Source organism: Acipenser ruthenus, chromosome 5, assembly GCF_902713425.1.
Source record: "Acipenser ruthenus chromosome 5, fAciRut3.2 maternal haplotype, whole genome shotgun sequence".
Lineage (NCBI taxonomy): Eukaryota > Metazoa > Chordata > Actinopteri > Acipenseriformes > Acipenseridae > Acipenser > Acipenser ruthenus.
Window position 1 is genome coordinate 37,489,649 of NC_081193.1, and position 16,447 is coordinate 37,506,095.

General features: G+C 37.7%; 1 protein-coding gene across 3 annotated transcripts in view; it reads left to right on the forward strand.

Annotated features, from left to right (window-relative positions):
- The window catches only part of LOC117402951 (A-kinase anchor protein 12-like), a 60,755-nt gene that overhangs the window by 40,286 nt on the left and 4,022 nt on the right, over positions 1 to 16,447 (forward strand). For 2 of the 3 annotated variants that reach the window (XM_059024126.1, XM_034004667.3), the window contains one exon: positions 10,302 to 16,428. In XM_059024126.1, coding sequence (XP_058880109.1) covers positions 10,302 to 16,417 — 6,116 coding nt within the window. In that variant the 3' untranslated portion in view covers positions 16,418 to 16,428. Of the gene's footprint in view, positions 1 to 3,498; positions 3,817 to 10,301; positions 16,429 to 16,447 lie in introns of those variants that run through there. The other variant, XM_059024127.1, reaches the window with a different exon arrangement.

A 16,447-nucleotide genomic window follows, 5' to 3' on the forward strand; every position in this document is an offset into this window, starting at 1 on the left:
AGAATTGGAAACAGGCCCTGTGTTACATGTAGTCATACGCATGAGATAATGCAAGTTCTAATTTGCTGGAGAAGGTAAACATTCTCTAATAATACAATTTCAGTCCAAACTGACATGGAGTTTGTTACGGAAATCTTTCTTATAAGTCCCCCAACAGACCAAATGTCTTTGTGTTAGATGGAAGCCTTTGCAATGAAAGTTAGTGGGTTTAGTCCCTTATGCATTGATTTAACCCTGACGCAATTCTGAATGACCGCACTGTCCAGCTGCACTACTCAGCCAGTGTGTTGCATCATTGTTTTGGATGGAGTTTCTTCTTTTTGACTTTGGTAATTGGCGTAGCTTTATTCTGCCAATATGCTTTTCATATGATAAAATAATTTACTAAAACAAAATCCAAAGCTAGATTTGCCACAGACTGCATACTGTAAGAGTAGGGGTAGTTGTTATGAGGTTCTTTTTAGGTAAAGTAGTGTATTTGGGGTGCTGTTTGTACACACTGCCAGTAGGGAAATGCGCTTTACTTAGTTATTTTAGGCACTGCTCTCAAATCATGTAAAGATTTGAAACAGCGGTGAACGGACAGTCTTAGCAGTAGAGATCCTCCTGTTGTTGAATGTGTTGAGGCTTTTGTCCTTATTGTTCCCTGTGCATAAACAACCATTTCCCCTTCCTTTCGTTCCTAGATTATTTCCCCAGCTATGAATCAGTGTTGCATGTGAACAGTCATTTCCTCAATGATGTCATGCCGTTTGCTGACTTCCATGATGGCCTTCCTGACACCAGTTTCAAGGAACATGCTTTATCCAGTTGATTGCAGGTTGCAATGAGTCATGGCCTGTTATAAGACAATGATAGAGCAATTGTTAGTTTTATGGTTTATTATATTGGCACAACAAGTTGTTAGTTGTAATTGAAATATGTAAAACATAAGAAACAGAATTTCTTTAATCATTACATACTGCACAGAACGCTGTTACTTGGCATTCCTAATATGGGTTAAATGATTTACATGACTTGGCTTTGTTCAATATCCTGTTATACTATAGGTCTCTTATCTGCTAGCTTTGTGAATAGTATTTGTGCACATGTGAGGAAATGTTCTCAATTTTTATTTATTTTTTTTGAATTGCGTCATAGTCATGTAAGGTTTGGTAGCAGGAATACAAGATAAATTACTTTGTAAAAAAAAATATATAATAATAATAATTATATTTGATTCCAATGAAATAATCAACACATTGCAAATACATTCAAATGATCAAACATTACAAGTGATCTACTAGGTATGTGGCAGACTGCTAGGTGATAAAGGGATTTACTTAAGACCTGCTTACCTTTGTGTTTGTCTTTGGGGTGGGGATGGATAGGCAACAGGCCCTTCTGGTAGAAAACGTGGGGAAGGAGATACAACCCCTTGTTTCAAAACTCCTATTTATGAAGGTCTTTGTCACTGAACTTGTTAAAGGTTTTTAGCTACCACTTAAAGGAACAGTGTCTTTCTATATTACGGTAAGTATATATATATATATATATATATATATATATATATATATATATATATATATATATATATATATATATATATATATATATATATATATTCTTAAAGCATACATATTTTATTACATATGAATTCAATATTTGCTAGTTTAAAGTTGTTTTGGTTGTTTTTTTCATTTAAAATAATATTTAAACCATTATAGTACATTAAAAATATATATTTTGTTACAAAAAAGCAGCATTCCTTAAAGTTTTCTGTAAAAAATAATTGTTCCTTGACTTATACAAGAGTTCTAAATGTTGCCCCCCTGCCACTGGTCAAGATGTTTAGCACATAAATGGCACATTTAATGAATTACCCTGAATTCCTTCACAGTGCAGTCTTAACTGTAACTCCAGACCCCGTTATAATTCAGAAAATATATAATGCTTCTTGGTAAGGCCTGTGATCCCCTCCTCCGTAGTTATCTGACATTGGGAATCATAACAGTCCCCTGAGGGGAGGGACGGACAATAAGCCAGCATTGTTGAATGAAATCATCGGCAGGAAAGTATTTTTTTGTGAATGAATATAAAGAGCAGAAAAGAGGAAGTGATTAGCAGGAGAAATTGTGCTGCTAGTGGAAAGTTTGTTGTTAAAACACAATAGAGTCTTAGAGTTCAAAACTAGTCTTAAAGGACTTGACCCTGACACCACTGTTATGGGCAGTATTACAAAATCATTCTGTAAAATGCGGGATCATTGTTTAAATCTGTGGCCACTGTTCTGATATATAACTCACAATAGAGGCCTTTTTCCTTTCTGAAAGAGACTGGATTTTTTCAGAATTTAAACATTTGCATTCATCACTTGTTGATCCAGTCTTTCATGTATTGACCCGTCAGACCAGTCACAGATAATCTAACAGAGAATCACTTTTAATAGAATATACTTAATGCAATTAATACAGTGGGATACAGTCACAAACTAGGGTGCTAAATGGCATCAGATGATCACCCCATGTCAGGGAAAAAATAATTAGATTTACATATACATCGCTGGAGTAGTTAGTCTTATCTTTCCACCCTCGCAGTTATCGCTCATTATTAAGCTAAAATAAACCTCAAATGACATTGTAAATAGTATCTATCTATCTATCTATCTATCTATCTATCTATCTATCTATATCTATATCTATATCTATATATAGATAGATAGATAGATAGATATATGCATATGTATATGTATATTTTTATGTGAAACAAGGCACCAGGGGCTTTTCCAGTAAATATTTAGTATAAACAAATAAAACAATAAAATACTGCTTTCTTTCTTACTGCCCAGATTCTATTATAATTACTACTACGATAGCCTATATATCAGACTATAACAAACTTAAATAACAACAGCTGATGTAGCTAATTACTTTTCCTAATTCTCTCTCTCTCTCTCTCTCTCTCTCTCTCTCTCTCTCTCTCTCTCTCTCTCTCTCTCTGTGATTTAAACTTCTGAGGTGTTTTATTCCATTAGAAAACCAAAGTACTAAAGCATTTTACCTTCAGTAAAACAGGCCCAAATGATACATGTATATGAATATTATTATTTTTTGCTAACATACAGTATATACATATGTATGACCAAGCCTTGCATCAATCATTTTGTCATTCTGAGCATCCAAACCAGCAAACAAACTAAACAATCTATATTTTTTGTATAGTAGCCATGGAAATGGTAAGAGCAGAAATGATAGGCTGTTGCAATTTGTGAGAATAACAAATGTTGTTTTACCAGCTTGATATACAGTAAGTGTGATAAACTGGGGTTTTATTTGAGTTGGGGTAACTTTAAAAAACTTTTAGTGCCTACCTAACAGTATGGGGTCTGGGCTGAAACAATGGGAGTACATAGGGGGTGGGGTGACATTCCCTAAATTTATCACATGACAAGCTTTGTCATCCTAGAGTGGGCCAAGCCCATAGAAGCTTTAAGAGGGAGGAGAGGAGGGAGGAAGCTTGCTCTCATTTCATACTGAGGAGAACAGCTGAAAGAGGTACCACAAAGGTATGTCTGTCAAGTAGCACGTCTGTTGAAATGCGCATAAAGTCTACTTTTCTCTTCAGACTGCAAAAGACTTTTGAGGCAATGTGTTCATGGTAACTGGAAGAGGAAGAGGGTTGGGCACTACTTAGAGCAACTTGCTTTGTAAACTCAGAGCTTAAAAGGACCAAATGAAATAAGGAACACAAAGAGAAATATTGTGAATTGAACTGAAAGAGAAATATACTCATTTTTAAAAGAAGCTTTGAAAATGCTGGGGACAATAACTCTCACAGGTAAGGAACTGAAAAAAAATCATTTTGAACAGTTACTTCATCATTGATTTAGTCTTATATTTAAGACTTATTTAGTCTTATATATTCTGTTTCTCACTTTTTTGGTACTTTTATGGTACTGTAAAATATATATATATATATATCAGAGGTTTATATGCAAAATGATACAGACTGTTATCCATTGGCTTAGAGTTTTAGTCATTTGTACAATGTAGTTTTTAATCAATTTATAATCATATAAAAAAAGAAACATTTATAATTCAGTACATTAAAATGTAATTAGCCATTCATTAAAACATTAGCCATCTGAAATTCTTAAATTGGGAACTTAAAAACCACGTAATACCATAACATGTTGCTACTCTAGTGGATATACTTTCACATGCAATACATGTCTATTTAACAGAGTTTAAAAGGAATCTGTAAAGACCAGTTGTGACATTACAGCTGTTTCAAACACAGTGTATTTCTTGTGGGTTTTTTATTTTTTATTTTATATATAGAATTGTTTGACCAAGTTATTTTATTCTAGGCAAGAGGCATCTGCTGGATAGTTGTTTTAAATATTTTCTATATATAATAATGTATCATGCAAAGACCCTTGATAATTTTTTGTGATTTATAAAAGACAGAAACTTACCTTCCCTAAGTGACTCTCTTAAAGTAACATTGTGTAATAGAGACTTGATTTACAGCTGCAAAATACAGGGGTGAGGAGGGTGGTAAACTTAATTGCTAGCTGAAGTTATATGCCCTGGGTTTATTTGTCTGAGATAGACAATATATTTGAAATGCACTTGAAATGTATTTGCTTACGATTGTAAGTCGCCCTGGATAAGGGCGTCTGCTAAGAAATGATAATAATAATAATTTGTATAGGCTTTACCAACCATAATTAACATGTATCTTTAAGGACAAAAACTAACTGGCAAAAGCATTAATGACTGATCTAGTAGTTTAACCCTGCATCATTCAACACATATGCTTTATATCCGTGGATAATGTGTTGAGGATTTGAAATACAATACCTAACAAGATTTACTACAATTGTTATGAAATGTGTACTGGGAGTACTATGCTTTTGTTTTTAAAGCACAGGTTTGGTTTACTTACATGTTTGCTAGTATTTAAAAAAAAAAAAACTGTACAATGTTGAAAGTTTAATAAAAAAAATGTATTTACTGATAATATCTAATGGGGTTAATCATATTAAAATACCTCAAATTCACCCCGATTTTTTTTTTTTAAGTGCCAGAGAGGAGAGCCGTGAATTACTCACGCCTCTGTCATACATTGATTTACTCAGAATCAGGGTTGATAAAGACTAGATGTACATAGTTTTGACTAGAAAGGTCTAGTGTTCTGTGCTGGATTATACTGGCCTGTCAATATATAATCCAGTACATTTTCTTAGCCATTTTCTTATTTATTATCCTTCACTGGTACATCTGCATTATAACTGGTATTTACATGTATTCCTTTATTTACATACAATTAAATCCTAAATAATTATAAGGCATATTTTGTAAATGCAATATATTACATTTAAGCTTTTTAGAAAACTTTAGAAAATGTAATGTTCACTTTTCAGGATGGCTACACTACCCTCTTTCCCTCCTTTTCCATTCATTTGCATGACAATAACAATGATCTTAACACTGAAAAAACTCCCTTAACAATGACAAGTATGTGTGATAGAGTCAGTTCCCTGGTGTTCATGTATTCTCTTGGCTGCCTGTGTCAGTGGAACCTGTACATGTCTATCACCTAAACAGAACCTAGACAGGGGGTGCAGACTGCCAAAGCCACAGCTGTTGCTGTAAGACCTGTGTGTAACTTACATGAGCTAACATTACTTATTTCAGCTGTTCAGGCTGTTTGTATTAGGGTGGATGATTGGCATTTACAGCCCACCCATTCTTTCTTTAGGAACCTACATAATATCTATTAAAACAGCAACATCTTTGTTGTTGTATTGATCAAGTGTAGTGGTCATCTTTATTTAGGCAGGAGCAGACCACCAGGTGTAGAAATTGCAGTACAGGATGTCATCCCACAAAGTGAGGACCTGCGGCCTGTACAAACATTGCTTTGAAAATACAGTTTCTAACACTAAATGACAAAATTATTAGGTATGATATTTACACTATTTACCCATATTATTTAGTTTCCTTTAAGAAGCCTGGTTATTACTGATACACATGTAAGAGGAATTTCTAGAGCAGTGGTTTTCAGCCTTTTCATCTCAAGTACCAGTGTTTCCAGCAGGGACCACAAGGTGTACCAGTAACTATATGCAATCTTAAACGGCTGTTGTAAAGCCAAGACCTACCCCAATTACAACCAGGTTTTCAGTGTCTGTACTCACTTGTTTGTTGCCTCATTCTGCTGAATGGTTAAGCTATGTAGCTGATGACTGCAATTAACTTAGCATGTTTATATTTTAAATGTTTTGTAAGTGTTGTGTAGGGAATTGGTGACCGCACCTTTAATTGTGTCTAGTTGTAATAGGGGAAATAGCATGCTGCAGCTCCCAGATTCCAAGTTACCTATAACAACTTGAACTTGCAACTGTTTAAAAACAATTAAAAAGGTCTAATTAAGCAAATTATCATTTCAATTCAGAGTCTAGTTAATTAATTGAGAGCTCAGTTGGAATGTAAACCAGCAGACACAGTGGGTACCCAGGCCCGGGGTTGAAAACCACTGTTCTAGAGGATACCAATTGACCTGCCATTCTAAAGAGACATCACTCTTCAGCGTGGATAACCAATGCCTTTATTATTATTATTATTATTTATTTCTTAGCAGACGCCCTTATCCAGGGCGACTTACAATCGTAACCTGGTTATGTCTATAACCAGGTTGAATTGAATCAAATGAATTATGTTAGGATAGCATTGTTAGTGATGCATTCTTCCTGTTACTTTCTAACATCTATTCTATTGGAATTCATATGACTATGTGGCCAGTATTTTCACATCCTTTATAGGCTTTCTGTGGTTTCTAGGCAATACTCAGTCTTTCTAGTAGGTACTGTATTAATTTGTCCCAACCTCTGTTGTGCCACATTTCTGTTTGAACGCCATTGAACATGGCCAGCCCTGAGTTTGACGGGAGTTCCCTTCATTATAGCCTTTAAAGGAGTGATAAGCAATTCTATGTTTTATTACCTTACTGACTTTAATAACATTGCCCCCTCCCCCTTTTATTGTGATGAAATTCTTGTGGTTCCTCTATTTTTTTTAACGCTGATTCAGGATATGCATTTGGATTTGGGTGTGTTGGGGATATTTGATGAGTTCAGAATGTGTGGATTTGTTTGAAAAGTCAAGGCTTTGGATCCCTGGAGAGAACTCAACTAGCTCCAGATGTTTTTACCGCAAGGATTAGGAGGAGGGCCTTAGACTTAACCGCTGTGACCTGAGAACTTATAAACCTCCATCTACCAAAAAAAAAAAAAAAACATATTCATGTCTGGATGAGAAAGGAAGCGCTAATGATAAAAAGGTTTGCTGGTTGCCATTGTAATCAATTTGATTCTGGTTAAAAGCCAAAGATAAGTACCTGGAGATTTTTGTCTGAGAATGCATTTCATTGAACAAATCTTAATATCTAACATAGATCTTCCACATTTCAAGAATATAAATTCATAATATTAATAATTCTAGTGTATTCAAATACCTTAACTACTTTAACTACCTGTATTCAGTAAATGTACATAACCATAGCTTTTAAAACGTACTGAATAGCTATGAATTAGCATTTAAAACTTAGAACCACAGGCTCAGACTTGTGTAATTGGTCATTGTAATATAGAACTTATGCCTATGGTAATTGAATTGATTATATATATATATATATATATATATATATATATATATATATATATATATATATATATATATATATATATATATATATATATTTATTTATTTTTATATAGCGCCTTTCATAGTGGACCACCATCACAAAGCGCTTTTCAGAGGTAGGCTGTGAACTGTGCATTATATACAGAGTCACTTAGAATAGGACACTGATTTAACATCTCATCCGCAGGATGGAGCACAAGGAGGTTAAGTGACTTGCTCAGGGTCACACAGTGAGTCAGTCAGTGGCAGTGGGGTTTGAACTGGTGACCTTCTGGTTACAAGCCCTGGACTTTAACCACTGGACCACACTGGTATAGGAATAGAGACTGTGAATGAAGTGACTAAAAATGACATTGTTTTAATGTACGGTGATCACACAATATTTGTTGTGTGGTTAGGGTGTTATTCCCTTTTTCCCTTTTCATATCTCACAACATCTGGTTAATTAGACACTAATGGCTTTTTTTTTTTTACCAGGGTGGTGGGTGGTTTTCTTGTTACAAGAAATGAGTGAGACAGGTTGACATTCTGAAAGGGGAGGGATTGTCATAGGTCATGAAGTGGGAGGGAAGTCTGAATGTTTTGATAAAGGATGTTGTAAAATAAAGGGGTGCGTGTGTTGAAACCTTGTAACACCCTTCTCAGTTTACTAACAGCCGTACATTCCAATGATACAGCTGCAAATATCGAGACAGTTTATTTTATTTACTTTCCCATTGGTCAACTGGAGGTAAAAAAAGAAAGAATAGAAAGTTTAATAAGTAATTAGACACTGTATGCAAATGCCAAAATTGAGTCAATACTAAAGCACTGAATAAAGCACACCTTTATAATTTGAAATCACCATTGGATGTTTTACTGTTTTACTAGGGGGAGTAGATGTCTTTCAACACAAAGTTTAATTTTATGAGTTTGATTTAGTTCCAGCTATAAATGTAGATGTAGTTAGGGTCAGGTTTATGATGGGGTATTTGACGTCTTAGAAACTAAACTACTCTAGTATTGGATGCTAAAAAATATATTTTAATCTAATTAGAGCAGGTTTCATGATATCTTGAGTTCACTTCAACTTCAGTACAGTTAAGAAAAAAAAATATTCTGAAGTATTTGCATCTGAAGTATCTGAAGATGAGATGCCGAGGAAGTTATTTCAGTTATGTACAAGTGCTTCTCATTGAACAAAACTGAGCCCAAGCCAGATGTTGCAGAGCTGTCTGTATAGCAAAACTGTCTATTCATATAGTAATCCTAGACAAAGACCATTTGCTGCATGCTACTATTTATGTACTGTAGTTTCAACCAAATGCTGATAATGAGTGTGAGAAGTTCAGTGCTACTCATTGGAATCTAATATCAGACATGTGGATAATAATAATAATAATAATAATAATAATAATAATAATAATAATAATAATAATAATAATAACAGTGAATCTATTTAGTAATAGTGACTGTTGTGTGCCTAGTTATTACTAGTCTAATATTTGCAGTAACATTACTACATTTAGTTAGCAGAATTTTCAAAAGAAAAATGGAGTGATGTCTAGTCTTTTTATTTTATTAAAAAAAAATAATAATATTTTGCTTTAATAGTACAAATCCCCAGCTAGGGAAAAAAACAGTATTAATGCAGTCTGTATATAGAGCTAGACTCTCACACAGCTCATAATTAATTGTGACAGGGAGCATGCCTTGACTAGTCAAGGTGAAAATGAGGGTAAATATTGAGAGTTGCGGTCCAGTTGAAGGCTGACAGAGGAATGCAGATACTAAGTTTTGTGTGTTTTCTTTTTGGCTGACAACTAACATACCTGTTATTCAGTCTACATTGGCATGAGCCAGAACAAAACAACACATAGTGAGTTCCTGCACTTCCCCCTGCTGGTCATTCAGATGAATATGCAGGCTTTCCAAACACTGTACTTTTCTTAGAGAGTATGACATACACACAATGTTATTGTAGTACATTTCCCTTGCTGCAAAGGGAGAAAGTCAACTCCTAATGGTCATTAGTTGTAATCATACATGCTCCTGCTTTTTCTATTGTCTTTCCACTTAGTTGGCAGTGGGATGAGCAAAAGTGACTGTTTTGCTGAAAGACAGCAACATAGATATGACTCATTACCTAGTACATGCTACTATTAAAGAAAGATCATTTGAGAATATATGTATGAGTTTGGTGAGATATTGTAGTGGGCTATGAGAGTAGATTTTCTTTTATTTATTCTCCCTAATGTTACATATTTAAGACATGGTGGCGACCACGTGGTGAACTTTTAGCTTTACTTTAGCATTGTATTTTTGGATTTAGTTTCTATATAAACATACTTGCCTGAAGTGTGTGAATGCTTAATATTTTAAATAGATATCTTACTTTAATTGTGTATCCTCTAGTATGTTATATAGAAACATACAACAGATTTAACGTAAATGTTAATTCACAAAAAAATTTAAAAAATGGAACGATAAAGAATGTTATTGCTTATAGAGCAGGAGTCACTGCACTAATTACCACAGAAAAGGAGTTTTGCAAAACAAGGAAACTGCTAATTTATAACTAAAGTAAAACTAAATTTGTATTTAAAATGACTTTCTATTATTTTTTATTTGCAGTTGGGCAAAGCGACTCCACAGCTGTGTCCCAGAAAGAAGAAGTGTCTGAGAAGATGGAAACAGTACAGGAAGAAGTCGTGTCTCAAGTGAACGGGGAGAAGGAAAAAGAAAAGGATTCACAGGCTGAGAATAAGGAGTCTCCAACTGAGGAAAAGACAGAGAAGGAGGAGAAGCCCAGTGAGCCTGAGGCAAATGAAGTTGGATTTAAAAAGGTCTTCAAATTTGTAGGCTTTAAATTTACATTGAAGAAAGATAAGAATGAAAAGACTGAGCCTGTCCAACTGCTTACTGTAAAAAATGAGGAAGGTGAAGCAAGCAGCTCAGAAGTCACTGAGGAATCAAAGGCAGAGGCTGCGACAGAGGAAACCAAACCATCTGAGGAGGAAGAAAGTGCACCTGAAGAGAAAGATGTGGCCGAAACTGCAACTGAGCCTGTTGTTGCTGAGGAAACTTCAGAAAAAATCAATGGGGAAGCCAGTGAAAAGCCAGAAGAAGCAGCAGAAGCAGCAGAGGTAACAGAAACAGTTAAAGAACCAGAGAAACCAGCAGAGTCTCCAACCAGCCCTCCATTACAGGAAACACAATCCCCACTTAAGAGGTTTTTCTCTCAGGGGTTGTTTTCCAATCTGAGAAAAAAGACCAGTTTTAAAAAGCCTAAAGAAGAAGAACAGCCTGTTGTTGGAAGTATTGAAGCAGATGCTGAGGAAGAAACAAAGGAACCAGAGGTAAAAGAGGAGGAGGCTCCAACAGAGGTTGAGAAAAAAATAGAAGAGACAGCCACAGTACCGCAGCCAGAACAACCTGCAACACAAAAAGTCACTGAAGCAACAGAGGATGTATCAGAACCCACAGAGAAAGAACCTGAAGCAGCAGCAGAGCAGAAAACAGAAAAGGTTAAAAGTGATGTAGCTGCTGAGGGTCTGGATGCTGTTCCTGAGATTGTGGAGGAAAAGGTGGCAGACCTTCAAAGCTGTGTTCCAGAGAAAAAAACAGAAGCAGAGGTTCCAGAGGTGAAAAGTGAAGCAGAGCAAGACAAAGTAACGAAAGAAGAGGTTCAGCAGAGTGAACCTGCAGTTGAATCAAAACCAACAGCAGAAACGGTAAAAGATGCTGTAGAACAAACAATTCCAGAGGACTCATCCACAATCAAACTGCCACAAGGTGTCACAACTGAGGCTGAACTGTTATCTTCCCAAGAAAAAGCCAAGCTACAAGGTAGCCCACTTAAAAAGCTTTTCAATGGGACTGGATTGAAAAAATTGTCTGGAAAGAAACACAAAGGAAAGAAAGAGGAAGAGTCAAAGCTTACTGAATCATGTGAAAATGGGACTGAGCAGCTGCAATCTTCCACTGAATCTGCAGAAGGACAAAAAGTAGAGAGCTTACCCTCTTCACCTGAAGAATCTACTGAGAATGTTGTTGCAGACACAGACCAGACAGAGACTGGGCTTGAAACAGAAGGGGATGGTGCTACTTCTGATGGAGAAAGGAAAAAGGATGGAATTACACCCTGGGCTTCATTCAAAAAGATGGTCACGTCAAAGAAGCGAGTCAAAAGGCCTTCTGAGAGTGACAAAGAAGACGAGTCAATTGAAAAGCCTAAAAGCGCAACTATGTCTTCAACAGAGAGTTCAACATTTGCTGAGAAACAGGAAGTGTCCAAAGCCAATGAGGAGGAACTGAATTTAGAACCGAGCACTGAAGAGCCCAAAAAGAAAGTTGACACGTCTGTGTCCTGGGAAGCGCTGATCTGTGTAGGGTCATCCAAAAAGAGGACTAGGAAGACATCAGACTCAGATGATGAGTCTCCAAAGTTAGCAGTGGAAGTCGAGAAATCAGTTGAGGAATCTGAAAAAAGTAAGGATGCAACAGCAGAATCTCCAATAACAGGCTCTCAAGAAGCAGACCATGAGCAAGCGTGTTCCTCACCAGAGCAAGCTGGAAGTCCCTCTGATGGAGAAGGGGTGTCTACTTGGGAATCATTTAAGAGGCTAGTTACCCCGAGAAGAAAACCCAAGCTGGAAGACAAATCAGAGGAATCAGTTGCAGCTCCTGCTACTGAACAAGTTCCTTCAGACAGCGAAGTTGGAAAAGAGGAATCCTCATTTTCTTTAAAGAAACTAATGCCAGGGCGCAAAAAGAAGAGGTCTGATGCCAAGCAAGAGCATATTCCAGCAGATGAAGCCAGAAAAGAGGCTGTGGCAACAGAAACCGGTGAAGAGGACTTCGATACTCCAGCTGTTGTCCCCTTGTCAGAATATGATACTGCAGAGCCAGAACAAGTTGAGATTGTCCTGCAAGAGGAGACTACAGTAGAAGTAAAACAACTATCAGAAGTTCAGATTGTAACTGAAGAGGTTAAACCAGCAGCTGCTGCTGTCACCCAAGAGGCAAAGGCAGTTTCTGAGGAAGAGAAACCTGTTGCTGAGAAGATTGAAACAGTTGAAGAAAGATCACCATCCTGGATATCAGCAACAGTTACTGAAGAAATAATTGCACAGAGAATTGAAAGTATAAGCACACACCAGCAGCTCAGTGACATAGCTGAAGAAGTGCTAGTGGAAGACCCTGTCTCAGCTGTGGAAGTGTCAGCTCAGATCACCCAGGATGACACTATTGCTGAAGATATTGTGGAACTGACTTCAGAGGCAGTTACAGCATTCGAACAGGTACATGAAGAGTCCTTTGCTGAGGAGACTGAAATGGTGTCAGCAGTTTCACAGCTAAACGAGTCTGCAGCAACATCAGGAGATGCCACGCCTGTACTGGTTACCGAAGAATATGAAGTTAAAAAAACAGAGGGTATATTGCTGGAAGTTGCTGAAAGGGTGAAGTTGACTCCCGTTGCCTTATCTGTCACTGAGGCAGCTACAACAACAGAAGAGGCTATTGTAGCAACAGCAGTGCAGGTGGTGGAGTCAGCTGTAAAAGAAGACGTGAAAGCTGATGTGGAACAGACAGACGCAGAAGCAGTTGCATATTGCACAGGCCTGGCCACCGAAGGACTGGAAGCAGTTGAGAAAAGTCTTCCAAAAACCACAGTGGAGGTCATCACTGTCATGGATGCAATTTCCACAGAAGTAATTGCTGAACAGAAGCCTGAAACATTGCCACTACAAGCAGCTAAAGAATTCATTCAACAGGAGATAGCAGAGCAAGCCAAGACTGAGGTAGTAGAAGAGGCAGTTGAGGAGATTGAAACAAAAGTTAAAGTGGCTGAGATCAAAGGAGAGCCAGAATCCCAAATAACCAAAGCAGTAGAACAGATCGTTGAGACATCCAAGGAACCCCTTGTAGAACAAGCAGTGGGGGAAGTCTCACAGATTGTGGAAATAGAGATAAAGAAAGATATTGAATCAGTGCAACCCAAAGTTGAACCAGAACCTGCAGCAACCAGTGTTGATCTGGAAGAAGCTGTTGAAGGACAAAAACAAGCAGAGATCTCAGAACCAGAAACTGAAATATATGAGAAGGAGACAACTGAACTTAATTCAGCACAACAAGTGGAGCTTAATGGAGTGCAAGCTGAATTTGAGCTTTATGAAGAGCAACTGGTTATAGCAAATACACCATTGTTTGAAGCTGAAGGTCCAGCTGAAGCAACAGTCGAGGAGCTCATTTGCACCCACCATGTAGAAGTAACTGAAAAGTCAACCATTGAAGAACAATTACATGAACTTGCAAAAGTTCAAGAAATTGTTGATGTCCACCAGGTTCCAGCTGAAGTCATCCATTCTGTGCCACAGGAGGTAACTGCCTCAATAACTGAAACTCCTGCAACTGAGATTTCAGAAGTCCAGGAAGCTCAATTTGCTGTAACAGCAGCTGCAATTGAAGAGCAGGTTGTTAAAGAAACTGTCAGCATTATTGACCCACCATCAGAAACTGTAAAGCCTGACACAGTAAAGGTGACCACAGACTCAGGAAAGGCTGTCTCGGTAAAGTTTAAAGATGTGCTTGAAAGCACAACTGTGGTTGAACACACAGTAGCTGAGACTGCAGCTGCAATTGTTGAAGCTGTAATTGAAGCTGCTACCAGTGGAATGCCTGATGAAAACTTGATCCATGAACATTTTGAAACATTGGATACTAAAACTCAAGCAGTAGAGAAAGAACATGTAATTCAGACAGTAGCCATTGAAAAACAGAGCACAATGATTGTTCAGGAGATTATCCAGAATGCTGTTGAAAACTTTACAGAGAAGGCAAGTGAATCTGAAGTTGAGATTGTGGTCCCAGAAGTACAGAATGCTCCTGAAATACAGCTAGCAGCTCCAGAAGTTGCATTACCTGAGAATGAGATTCAGGCATCTGAGCCACAGATTGAAGAGGAAATAATTTCTACAACATGTGTGGAAAACACTGAGACACAACCCACAGTAATAGAGGAAGCTGAAAAAGTCACAAAAGACCATGGTGCTTTGGTGGAAGAAAACCTTGTACCTATTTTTGGGACTTCAACAGAAGTAACAGAAACAGTATTACATGAGCAGGTGGAAACAAAGGGAGAAGAAACAACTGAGCGTGCTGAAGCAACTGGCATAGTGACACAGAGTCCAGCATTGTTAGAGACACACACAGAGGAGGGAGTCCAGGACAAGACTGAGAACAGTGCTGGGCTGGAAGAGGTCACAGCTGTGTTTAAAGAAGAGTGCCAGGCAGTTGCTGAAGAAGCTCTGAGCCAGACAGTCAAGGGGATAGAAAGCCTTCCAGTTGAAGAAGTAAAGATCCAAGAAGTGGTGGAAGAAATTGAAAGCAAATTAGTGGCTGAGGAAATAAAGAGCCAGGAGGTGGAAGAGGAACATAAGAGCCAGGAAGAAGAAGTCAAAGATAAGGAAAAAGTTATTAAGAACCAAGAGACAGATGAAGTGATCAAAAGTCAAGAAGTGGAGGAAGTGAAGAGTCGAGTAGTGGAAGAAGTTAAAAAGAACAACAAAGTGGCAGAGAATGTAGAGAGTCAAGAAGTGGTGGCAGAAGTTGAGAGCCATCTGAATGAGGAAGAAACACAGGAAGTTGTAGAAGTAATGGTCCAGACGGTTATTGATGTAAAGACTCAGGCAGTGGAGGAAGATGTTGAGAGCCAGCAAGTGGAGGTTCAGAGCCAGCTACCAGTGGTAGAAGATCTTTTGAGTCAAACTACAGTTGTAGAAAATCTACTAACAAAGACTGAGGAGGAGGAGGAAGATGCAAATAGACAGGAAACAGTGGAAGAAGAGGTACCAAGCAAGCTAACAGTGGCAGATGATGTATCAAGCGAAACACCAGTGGTAAAAGAGAAAGTGAGTCAGGAACCAGTTGTAGAAGTACAGAGCCAAGAACCAATGGTTGAATATAAAGAATGTGAGACACCAGCGGTGACAGAGGCATCATGTGAAACACCAGTGGCAGAAGACACAGATAACCAAAAACCAGTTAAAGAAGATGTACACAGTCAAGAAACAGCCGTGGAAGAGGGACAAATCAAGACAACAGTGGTAGATGTACCAAGCGAAATATTAGTTAAAGAAGATACAGAACCAGTTGCAGAAGTACAGAGCCAAGTAGTGGTAGGAGAAACAGTACCGCCAGTAGATGCTACAAGTGAAACAGCAATGGTAGAAGGTGTCACTGTTGAAACAGCAGTTGTAGAAGAAGCACTAAGTGAAACACCAGTGGCAGCAGCTCTGCAAAGCGAGATACCAGTCGTAGCTATTCAGAGCCAAACAGAAGTGAAGGAAGAAGTACTAAGTCAGGAAGTATTGGTAGAAAACTTATTTTGCCATGGATCAGTGACAAATGAGGTTAAGGTTAGAGAAAGCCAGACATCAGTGGTGGAAAAACAAACAACAGAGGAAGTGGAAAGCCAAACAGTGACAGAGGTCAAGAAAGAAGGACAAGACCCGATACTGACTGCAGAAGATGTGCAAACCCATACCCCTGCCATAGAAGTACCTATACAGAGCAACAAATCTGTTGTAGAAGATCTTGAAAGCATGACACCAGTAGATGACAAAGTAGTGAGTGAGATGCCAGAGATCAAAAAAGAAGATTGGGTAGTGGTGAAAGAAGAAGCAAGCCAAGAAGCAGTAAGTGAAGATTTGCACAGCCAGGACCTTTCAGAACAAACAGTATCTTGAGGCAAACACAGGTATGATATTGTTTTCTTA